The sequence below is a fragment of the Vombatus ursinus genome, unplaced genomic scaffold, assembly GCF_900497805.2.
Source record: "Vombatus ursinus unplaced genomic scaffold, bare-nosed wombat genome assembly UNPS02010548.1, whole genome shotgun sequence".
Taxonomy (NCBI): domain Eukaryota; kingdom Metazoa; phylum Chordata; class Mammalia; order Diprotodontia; family Vombatidae; genus Vombatus; species Vombatus ursinus.
In genome coordinates this window covers 3,881,005-3,893,117 of record NW_020950326.1, presented here as the reverse complement: position 1 = coordinate 3,893,117, position 12,113 = coordinate 3,881,005, and the positions used below count along the sequence as shown (strand labels likewise).

The window sequence follows — 12,113 nt, the reverse complement described above, 5'->3', positions numbered from 1 at the left end:
CGATGTGTTGAGTCAGGCACTTAATCTTGAGGGGGAGGAGGGAAGAGGCAGGAAACAAGAAATTTGACTCCAGAAAGGTGGAGAGCTGGAGAGCTTCTTTCCTTCAAGGCCTATCAGTGTTAGCAGTGCTCTTAAAGGGTGAATCATTTATGTGATAACCTCATATGAAGATCATTTAGAAATTAGTTACTGGGGGCAGCTAGGTGGCACAATGGATAGAGCACTGGCCTTGAAGTCAGGAGGACCTGAGTTCAAATCTGGCCTCAGACCAAACACTTGTCACTTGTGAGCTGTGTGACCCTGGGCAAGTCACTTAACCCCAATTGCCTAAAAAAAAATAAGTTACTGATGAAAATTTCACACCATGAGCTAGCTGGGGTAAATGTCGTTGTTGTTACCACTCTTCTCACCATCACCACCACCACCAGTTTCTAGATGATAGTATTGAAACTCCAAAGAGATTAAGTGACTTTTCCAAGATTACACACGTAGTGAGTACAGGAACCAAATCTAGAATGAGCCCTAGTTTTCTGATTCCTGGTGATCCCGTACTCTGTATATTATACCATGATATGATACAGTTGTCCTATGCTCATGGGATGATTATCATTATTTGTTAGTAGCATTGAAGGTGACTGATGCTCTTTGTAGGACCACCATATTCTGAGCAGAATCTTCCAGTTTTTTGCATGCTTGAAGAAGAGCAGATGTTGAATAAATTGGCCTGATTATACAACAGCAATCCCTTTGCCTATTTTTTTCTGGGGACCTAAATTGCTAGATCACTGATGACTAGAAAATCTTGCCAATTAAACTCCTTTGTTAGTAAGGAGCGAGAGGCCATGAAGATCTTTAATGTGTTCAGTATGGAGTCAGGCTCCCGAAATGGTAGCCTGTTGGTCTGACATTTCATGTGACCTAGAGCATTGACTTTATTCACAGAATCACATAAGTGACCATCATAGCCTGTTTTTCTTTTGGTTCTCCATGGCTCTGGTCCTAATGATAGGTTGTTGTAAACACAGAAAAATCTCCAGTTCTATGGGGTGTACATTTCAGGTTAATGGAAAGAAAAAAATGGTTTCCATGAAGCATTTTTTTTCATAGTTCACTGATTTTTTTTGTTTGTTTATTTTATGCAGTGTCAGCAACCCACAAAGAAACCAAGCAGTTTTTCACTCTATATAACACACTGGATGATAAGAAGGTTTATTTGGAAAAAGAGGTAAGAAACTTAACACAAGGGAGAATGATAATTAAGTAACCAATTAATGATAGAATTAGGGACACAGTCTAAGTCTCACACACACACACACACACACACACACACACACACACACACGTCAGAAATGCATTTCATATTTAGGATACCCCTGTAGGTCTACAGGTATGTGCAAACCCACCTACACTCTCTCTGTGTGTGTCTCTGTACCTTTCTTTTTCTCTCACACATATAAACAAACATGCAATCATATACACATGCATGCCTGTGCTCACATATACACATGGCAAATTAAAGTGGAGAGGAAGACTTCAGAATTGTTTTATGAATATTCCATGTAAAAACTTTCAGCCTTTAGTTTATTCCTCACCCTTTACTCCTGTGTACAAGGAAGCATCAGGCCCTGTATAAAGAGGAGACTCAGCCCTACCCTTGGAGAGGTGTAGTTTCATTGAAGTGATCTCATACATAGATGCTGTAACTTAAGAACACTTCCATAGTATTCTTAAGGAGACCACGGTTCTGGCCCTTCTGCTACTATCTGTGTGACCTGGGTAAGCCACTTCTTTTCAACGAATCTGTTTTCTCATTTGTAAAATGATGTGAAAATCCCTTTCCAACTTTATAATTCTAAGATAAATTGAACATTGGATTAATTGAATGAAGGGTCACCCAGGAAAAAGGGGGAGAGTTTTGTGCAGTTATTAAGTTTCTGGAAGACTCTAGGATTTAGATATTTCTTATAACAGTGGCTATCCTCATGTAGTCCAGTGAAACAGGGAAAAACCACTAGGTAAAGTCAGGGAGAGCTTTTCATGGAAACTTCTTTTTCACTGCAGAGAAAGCCTTGATATATAATAATACCTTGTCAGAATTTTGCTTTATTCCTAGTTATGTAATTGAAGATAATAAGGTTCCTAGCACAGCACCCTGGACATTTAAAAGATGGTGTTGAATTTGAATTTGGAGAGGAAAAAAAATAGGATCCTAGGGACCTTTGAGGCCATGAAGCCATATACACATCCCAGCCCCCCAACTCCATTTTAAAAAATAGGGAAACTGAGGCTTGAGAGAGGTTAAATGACTTGAGAAGGCTCTAGTTTACAAGTACTAACTGAGCACTTCCAATGTATAGAACATAGCAGTCGGTATTTCATTTTAGAATCATTGTGTTTATTAAAACATAGTTAATCTTCATTGTGCAGATCAAACCCTGGATTTATAAGTCCTCTGTAAAAAAATTAAAATATCCAATTTGCTACCTGTCAAGAGTACCCTTCTTTCACAGCTCTGCCATTCCTTATTTATCACCTCCTATTAAAGCCAGCTTGATGATCGCCTCCAGGAAACCTTTTGGGATGTCACACTCTGACCTCTCCTTTCTGCGTCATCCTCTTAGCAATTCTTTACTCAATGCCAGCATCATGGAAATCAGTGGGACCCTTTCAGGATCATCTAATTCAACCAGTTTAACAGATGAGGAAACTGTGAGCTAGAAAGGTGAAATGACTTCTCCAAAGTCACACAGCTAGTTACTGATAAAACTGGGATTAGAACTCAAGTGTCCTAACTCCCTGTCTACTGTTCTTTTCATTATAACATATACCTCTCTTTAGTCTGTACTTTCATTTTGTACTTGTTGGAGTAAAAAAATCCACGTGTATTGTTGTGCACCTATACCCCTTCACCCCTGTAAAGGAGGCAAAGAAGGTGAATTTTCTCATTGCTGCTTTGGGATCAGCCCTGGTCATTATAATTCTATAGTGTTCAGTTGTTTGGGGGGATCTTTTGATTGTTGTTCTTCCATTTACATTGGTGTAATCATTTTATGTCTTTATTTACTAGTTCTGCTTACTTTGTGTCAGTTCATATTAGTCTTTCCATGTTTTTCTGTATATTCGTATTCATCATTTCTTCTGGACTAATAAATTTCATTACATTTGTGTACTCCAGTCAGTTTTTTTCGTTGTTTGGTCGTTTTTCAGTCATGGTCAATTCTTTGTGACCCCATTTGGGTTTTTTTTGGCAAAGATACTGGGGTGGTTGGCCATTTCCTTCTCCAGTTCATTTTACCGATGAGCAAACTGAGACAAACAGAGTTAATTGATTTGCCCAGGGTCACACAGCTAGTAAGTGTCTGCAGCCAGATTTGAACTTAGGTAGAGGAGCCTTTCTGACTCCAGTCCCATCACTCTATCCACTGTGCTACCTAGCTTTTGTTTAACCATTCCCTAATTAATGGTTTCCAATCCATTGCTACTACAAAAAGGGATGCTATAAGTAATTTGGTGTCTATAGGACCTTTTTTCGTGTTTTGACTTCTTTGGAGTAAGATCTCAGAGAGATAGACATTTTAGTCACTTGCTTCATGATTCCAAAGGACTTTCGAGAATTATCGAACCAAATCACAGTAGTGCATTAATAATTCTTTCTTTCCAAAATCCTTCCAACACTGACTTTTATCATCTATGACAACTTTCTGGGTGTGAGGTGGAACCTCAGTATTGAATCTTTTTTTAACGTTATTAGTGATTTTGAGCAATCTTTCCTGTGGTTGTTAATAGTTTACCATTCTTCTTTCGAAAATTATTTGTTGATATCTTTTGATTGCCTATCCATTGGAATGACTCTTGGTCTTATATATTTGTACTAGTTCCTTATGTATATTGACTGTCAAACTTTATCAGAGAGGTTTGACACAGAGATGCTTTTCCCAATCGGTATATTCCTTTATTATCCTAGTTGCAATGAATTTCTGCAAAAGTTTTTTAATCTCATGTAATTTAATTTATCACTTGATATGTTAGTTTTGCAGATCTGCTTTTTTTCTCTTTTATTCTTAGTCATAAGAAATGGCTGTCTGGTTAGAAAAGTAGTAGAGATATATGTGGAAGGAAGGTGAAGTAAAATCAAAAGATATCAATAGAAATTGCTTTAAAAAAATAAAGTCTTTCTCCTTGACTCAACGTAAGACAAATGTTTTCACAAAAAAATTAATGAAAAGTATATTTCCTACAGATAGTAGGACACTATATGGATCAACATATCATTTAACCGTATTTTTCTTCAAGGCACTGTGGTAAATTTGTATGGCTTTGTGAGAAAGGATATTTAGGGGCAGTTTGGGGGCATATCATAAAGCTGCTCCCCACCACACACAACATCAGATTGAGGACCCGGAGAGTAGGAATCTTGTCAGTTTCTATATTTCTTACTGGATTAGTAATTGCTGGTGTTATACTTAAGTTAAATTTTTGCCCAATTCAATTTAATAAATATTAAGAAAAAAATCATCTAGTCAACCCCTTTTATTTGACAGATGAAGAAACTGAGGCCCAAAGAGGTGAAGTGACATCCAGTGACATTTATTTAGCATTCTATATGCTGGGTACAATGGGATACAAAGAAAGGCAAAAGACAGTCCCTGCCTTCAAGGAGCTCACAATCTAATAAGGGAGACAACAAGCCAACAAATACATACAAACGAGCTATGAATAGTATAAATTGGTGGTGATTAATGGAGGAAAGGCACTAGAATTAAGAGGAGTTGGTAAAGGCTTCCTATAGAAGGCGGGATTTTAGTTGGGTGTTGAAGGGAAGCCAGTAGACAGAGATGAAGGGAAGAGCATTCCAGGGATAGGTGACAGCCAGATAAAATGCCTGCAACCAAGAGACGGAGTTCATAACACAAAGAAGCCAATGTCACTGGATCGAAGAGTACATTGAGAGGGGTAGATGGTGTGAGAAAACTGGAAAGGTTAGGAGGGTGGTTCTGGAGCCTTATGAGTAGGGCTTTGAGTGCTAGGCACAAGGTTATGCCTCCCTGGGTCTTACTTTCTTAGGTTCTTTGGCATGGTCCTTGCATGTGTACATGTTTTGTTTCCCCCCCTAGACTGTGAACTCCTCAAGAACAGGGACCATGGCTTTCATTTCTTTTGTTTCCCTTCCACAGTTTCTAGAACAGGGCTATATACAAGGGTCTACTCACTGTGTCTTGACTGACTGACTTGGTTTGAAGCCAGTGATCATCCACATAGAAAATATCTACAGGCCCTAAGTTCTACCTTCAATGTCCCTTTTTTTTTTTTTTTTTTTTTTTTTTGCCAGTGTCCCATTTCTACAAACGGACACTGGCTTCTGCTCACAGTAGCTTTGTGGTGAAGAACTAGCAAAGAGCATTAAGATAAAGGCTATGTATGGTGGGGTTTTTTTTTCCCAGTTTGGTGCCATATTAATCAGTACTATGATTAATTAGACCCAATTAGGGTCATGTAAGTGTAGGATTCTTGAGGCTGTCACTGGGGTTTTGTTTTCCCCAAACGCTTCTTTGCCATTTAAACACAAATTCTCCCCCATTAGCCTTATGATCATTTAACTCCTGCCAAATGGATGAGTTTATAACTATATCAAGTGTTGTGATTAAGCAGTGGTTAGGTTCTGTTCTATAAAACATTGGAATGTTTGTTCTGCACTTAAAATAATAGCTCATGGACTTTTCCCCATCTTTCCAACATCATCCTTTAGCTTTTTGAAACCCATGTGAGATTTCTGCCAAATAGTTCTGATCAAGGCTTTATAAAATGTCAAGAAAATCACATTATCAAAATAGGGACATTTTTGCTCAGTGTCCAGGTTGTGAATCATTCAGTTAGGGAGCATTTATAAAGTGCCTACTATGTGCCAGGCACTCTGCAGCCAACAAGTAAGTGTCAAGAACCATTCGTCAGTGGTTTGACGTTATCTGGCCATTACAGAGGGTAGAATGAGGGAGATAAACTTATTTAGTTCATATAGCTCCATTCTAGACAAGATGTATCTTGATCCCAGAGGACTTGGATTCAAATACTGGCTTTTTTACTTACTACCTGTATGACTGTGGCAAGTCATATAATGTCTGTGGGCTTAAGTTTCCTCATCTGTAAAATTAGGGTTTTGGACTGTCTGGCCTTTAATGTCCTGTCTAACTCTAACTCTGTCATCCTATAAGATGACTGTTAGAAATCTGTGGGAAGCATCACCACAAACACCCTGTCACCTGACTCTGAATCTCTAGCACTGTTAATTATCATCAGTATTATTGACTCTTGTTGATTGAACTTTACACTTATGTTTCAATAATGTTTAGTGTCACCTTCTGTCTTGTTCTTTTTAGGCCTGGAAGCTGGGGGGGGAGCAGTGCCAAGAGTGATGTGGGTTGAACCTTAAGGGTCTTTGCTCCCAGACAGTCTGTCTTGTGCCCTCATGTTCTTGGGAATTTGTCTTGACTGCTTTGGGGAGATCGTCCCTGGAGTAGGCCTATCCCATACTCAAAGCACCTTGTTGTTCATGGATACTTCTTGATCTAGTCCTTTTACAAGAAGTTAAATTTTTCCCCTTTAATATTTAACCTTACTAATGTTGTCTACTCAACTTCGCAGTGGTCTAGGCAATTATCTAAGACTTTTAAGTTATAGAGAAGGTACTAGCCTGCATTGGGAGAGAAAGTTCACTCCTTCAGGAGTTAAAATTATAGGTCTAGTCCCAACCCCTCTCCTATTGATGCTATAATAGAAGTCCTTTGCATTTTTATAGTGCTTTTTTAAAATATTTTCAAGTTACTTTCATGTCTATAAATATTTTATTTTTGAAACTTTTTGTGATGAAATTTCTGTTTAAACAGTGTTGAATTGTACCTGTGTTTTGAGCATAAGGTAGGGAGAGCAGGAATTCTCATTCCCATTTTGCGGCTGGTAAATCTCCAAGTCAGAGAGGGTAAGTAATTTACTAGAGGCCACAAAGCCACTTAGCGTCAGAGCTAGACTTGGAACCCAAGTCTGCTGTTAACTGTAGTTTAGAATGGGAATTTCTTGGAATTTCCTGGAATTTAAGATCTTGGAATTTCTTCCTGGATGTGTCTGAAGTAGTTTCTGTGAGGTAGGGCACCAGTAGTGATATGACCCCCAAAGATGACCCATGAAGGATTCAACATTGGGTTGGAGTTGGCAAGAAGACTGCAAAAAAAGAAATCTTGTGGGTGCACACGTTCTTTTTGCTTTCCACATGACTGAACTGCTGATGGGTTCCTAGCAATTAAAATATCGCACATCAACATGTGGGGAAGGGACAGTGGTAGCAGTGCCACCCAGATGGCACTGATTTTATCTCAGGCACCCGGCACTGCCCACCCTCTGTGCCACCTCCCCCCCACCCAAGCCTGAACTTGGGCTTCAGATTTTCTTTGGTAAATGATTACTTCTACATTTGTGAATTGTCTTTTCTGGTTGTTATGATTTTTTTTTCTTTTATGTAAATATAAAAATCCCTTTTAAAATGCATCTTTTTGAAATAGGAAGTTCCATGTATAGGAGTGATAAAGTAATTTCCTTGGGTACTTCTTAGTTGGAAAGTGTGTGTTCCTTAGGGAGCATAAATAAGCAAGGCATGAACTTCCTAGCAATATTAAAGAAAAGTAGGCTTCCTAACATTCGAATCAGTTAACCTTCTGCTTACAGAATTTTTCTTCCCCAGATTTCTTTGCTGAATTCAATTCATGAAAACTTCCAACAGTAAGTAAACATTACCACTTGGTCTCCCTTTCTATAAAATGCTGCACACGTTGTACTTTGAAATGAACTATCTTTGTATTGTGGATGGGATAAAAAGATGTGGTTTTAAAAAGTATACATAATCATCTGAGGATATAGGGGGAGGATGCCATTCTTAGACACACAGTCCCTGCTTGTTGCTAAGTATAAATATATCTTGATTTAGACAGTTTGTTCCTGTAGGAAATTATATCTAAATCAAACCATCTTTTAAATGTACTAGAAATCTCACTACTTAAAAGAATTTTGTGGTGCATCTTTTTAAGTCAATAAACATTTGCTAGTTTATATTTGAAAATGGATCTGTGATCTCATCAGTATAGGCACACCTTTCAATGTTTGCAGCTTGCAACCCAAGCTTGGGTTGCCTTGCCTTCTCATCTAGTGTGATTCTTTTCCACATTCTCCCATAAATCTTGCAGAGAGGAGATTCTCTATGCATGGAAATCCTTTCTCTAGGTCTTTTGGTTTTCATTGGCTACTAGTTTAACACTTAGCAACTAGCTTTCTCCCTTACAAGTGTTGCCTCGCCAACTTATCTGCTTTTCCAGGCTCGTATTTTCAGAACCATAATTTTTGGTAATATGCTCCACCCACCACACATCTTTCCATTGTCCTTTGGGTCACCCACATTTTTGGTTCTTTGTTCCTTTTGTTGTTATTGTTATTGTTCTTTGGTTAAATCCTGGGTGTTATTTTTTCTTCCTTTATTCATGCTTTTTGTTTTCATGTTAGTCATTTCTTTAACCTTCCTCCCTGACCCATGCCTGCAGTTTAAAAAGGGGAGTGTAATACCTCATGTCTTCTCTAAGTACAAAATTGAACATTATAATTATATGTCAGTTCTGGTTTATTTTACTCTTATTTTACCTTGTGTTGTCCAGCTTTCTTGGGATAACTTGAAATCATAAAAAATCAAGGATTTCAATTCCAAAATTCTCTTTACTTCTCCTTTTAAAAAAACAAATTTTACATTTAATAATTTAAAAAATAAATTAGATTAAAAACCATTAATTTGTTTAAATACCCAACATTTAAGAAAAAGTGGAGGGAGGATACTTAACAAATCAAAGATAAAGTATAATTGTAATAATATTAGCTAGCACTGAGACAGCACCGAAAGGTTTACAAAGTGCCTCACGTATGTCATCTCATTTGATCCTCACAGCAGTCCTGGGAAGTGGGTGTCATTATTATACCCCTTTATACAGATGAGGAAACAGAGACTAAGAGAGTTTAAGTGAAATGCCCAGGGTCACACAGCTGGTAAGTGTCTGAGACAGGCAGGATTTGAATTCAGGTCTTCATGACTTGAATTCCAGTACTCTGTCCTCTGTACCACACAAACTGCTTCTAGTGTGTTCATTTCTCAGGGGCTGGAAATCGCCACTGGTGTCATTCCAGGAAGGAGTTAATATTACTTGAAAATTGCCAGTTTTGATCTGATGACTTGAGCCCCCAGGGATCTCCCAGAATGACATCTACTGCCTTTTCTTCCAGAGCAATGGCGTCCTCGGCTGCCCGTGACCAGTTTTTGCGACAGATGGAACAGATTGTAGATGGAATTAAACAAAATAGGATGAAGGTCAGCTGGGTTTCTTTTCTCCCTCTAAACTTGAAATTTCATTTGTAAAAAGAAAACAAATTCACTCAAGAGAAGCAATTCACCTTTCTAATAAATAAGTGGATAATGTTATAATTATGATAAAGTGATAATTATAATGATTAGCATACCACTCATTCCCCTAGTAGAGAAGACTTTGAAAATAATGCAGTGAACCCTCCAGTGACACTTCATCCCTCCAAATGAATTGCAGCTCTTTTTCCAGATTTCTCCATGGGCAGAGCCAGCTGGTGAAGTTGGGTCTTCATTGTGTGATTTGAGTGGTACTGGGAAAACCCTTCACCCCAAAGTAACCTCCCTCATTGGGGTGTTATAATACCTGAAATTCTGACATTAGAAATTATTTCTTTTGGGTCTTGAAAGCTTTTTGGAGTTTTAGGAAACTTCTGCTAAATTATAAATATAACCAAGAGATAATCAACTAACATACGAGCAGTCCCCAGATGGTTTATGGGCCCCAGGATGAGAAAGGATTGGAGAGAGGGCATGACAGGGCACCAGAGACAATCACTACCTGCTTCACAGTTTGGCTAAGTACGATCCTACCTGTCGATTAGGATGGCAGGTTACCTGTGTTAACACCACAGACCTTGTTGTGTTTTGTCAGTTATGAAATAGGCTCACTGAGTTTTCTGGAAACTGACTCATAACTACCTACTTCTTCCAAGTGGGACCTAGCTAATCTTTCAGTTGTGGGCCTATTAAAAACATACCAGCAGTGACTACTTATGCTGTTGATAGATTTTTGCATTAAAAATCAGTGTAAAATTTCAGTTAGTCTGTACTTTAAAAAGATAAAGTGAACCTACCTTGGCTACCACAGGCTTCCTGTCCCTAGATGGCGAAATGCAGGCAGTTATCAATTACTTGTAATGTTAGTAGGGACCTGCATAATTGGAATTTGGGAGTTGTCAGTAGATTTTAGTTTATTCCGTCTTCCCTTCTAGCCCCAACCTTTTCTTGCTGGGGACCTTCTGTTGATAATAAGCTATTATGGAAGCTTTAGAGATGCAAATTTCAGCTCAATAGAAGGAATGAGGTTTTGGGTTTTTTTGTTTGTTTGTTTTTTGACTGAGCTGTCTAGAAATGCAATGGATTATTTCCTCATTAGGTAGTGAGCTCCCAATTAGTGGAGATATTTGAGAAGTTCATACTGTTGGTAGGATGTGAATTAGATGGCCCCTAAGTTCCTCTCTAAGTCCAGGATTCTATGGGTCAGAAGGTACTTATTGAGATTTCAGCCCCTTGGAGCTGCTTACTGCCTAAGGGAAGTATTCACAAAGAGAGAAATGGCCGGCGCCTTTAATTCTTCTCTTTTCTCTATCAGGCTTTTTGCTTTTGGGCCATTACTTTCACCAAGGACTCTGCTTTTTATGGAAAAAGAAACTTGATGTGACCAAGTTGTCATCAAAAGTATACCTCTGTCAATCTAGATAGATATAGTTTTATAGAGAGAGATCTATAGGTATTTATAGACAGATATACATATACAATTGTGATATAATTTGACTGGATTATTTTTTAATGCCTTTATACATTTAAAGTTAATGCTGTCCCTTTCAAAATAGTCATCTTAAGTGCTAGCACACTTATTCCAGTGATATTACCATGACTCAGAACATTTTTAAAATTCATCTTGGATCATAGGATTATAAATTTAGAGCTGCAAGGGACCATCAGAACCGTGACGGAGCTGTGTCATAAAAACCCATGGAGGGGAGAATATCTAGAAGGATGGGGGTGATCAGCATTATGTCACACGCTGCCAAGAGCTCAAAAAGAACATAGAAAAGGTCATTAGATTTAGCAGTGGAGCAGTTTCAGTCAAGTATTGAGGATGACCGAAACCAGATTGCAATGGGCTGAAGAGAAAGTGGAAGCAATGTGTGTAGATAACTTTTTCTTGGAATTCTTGAAATATATGACCTTTGAGGTATGATAGAGTTAATTGCAGGCTTTTTAGGGATGGGAAAGACCTGGGCATGTTTGTAGGCAACAGGGAAAGAGCCAATGAATAAAGTCATATTTATAGGCAACGGAGAAGAGTCCAGTTAGACATTAGGGAGAGAGGTGAAATTGATTAATAGGGTGAGCTCCTACAAGAGACAGGAGAGGATGAGATCAAGGACACAAGCCTCTAGAAAGGTTGAGCTTGGCAAGGAGAAAATCCACCTCATTAAATGTAAGACCACAGTAGGAAAGAGTCAAAGATGATCCTGAGGTAATTTCAAGGACAGGTTGCTGCAGACAGATGGCCTTAATTTTTTCAATCAAGTATGAAGAAAGGTCCTATGCTAAGGGGGAGTAGGGAGAGTGTGTCATAGGTGGGTTTGAGAATAGGTTTGGAAGAGCAGTTCTGGGGAGTTTGATAGATAGTTGATCAAGAAAGTGTAAAAAGAATGGTATGCATCAATGAGGGCCCATTTGAGGTTAGATAACATAAATTTTTAGCAGACCCAGACCAGTTAAAACTTTTGCAAGAAATATTCAGTAGTAGAGGAGAAGAGAAATCAGGTGGTAGGAGTATTTCAGAGTTCTGGGCTGGGAAAGGGATGAGGGATGATAAGGGTAAGAGATTCAAAGGTAGAGGGCAGGGTAAAGTGAAACTAGCTAATTAAAGGATCAATTTTTGGAAGAGAGGAAAGTGAGGCCAGAGCAGAGGTGATAGTCTGGAAAAGCAGGG

At 38.5% G+C, this 12,113-nt stretch overlaps 1 protein-coding gene across 2 annotated transcripts in view; it reads left to right on the top strand.

The window, feature by feature from the left end:
• CCDC93 (coiled-coil domain containing 93) overlaps positions 1 to 12,113 on the top strand; it is a 118,602-nt gene that overhangs the window by 94,805 nt on the left and 11,684 nt on the right. For both annotated transcript variants that reach the window (XM_027854679.1, XM_027854680.1), the window contains 3 exons: positions 1,143 to 1,225; positions 7,730 to 7,767; positions 9,307 to 9,391. In XM_027854679.1, the coding sequence (XP_027710480.1) occupies positions 1,143 to 1,225; positions 7,730 to 7,767; positions 9,307 to 9,391 (206 nt within the window). The remainder of the gene's footprint in view (positions 1 to 1,142; positions 1,226 to 7,729; positions 7,768 to 9,306; positions 9,392 to 12,113) is intronic.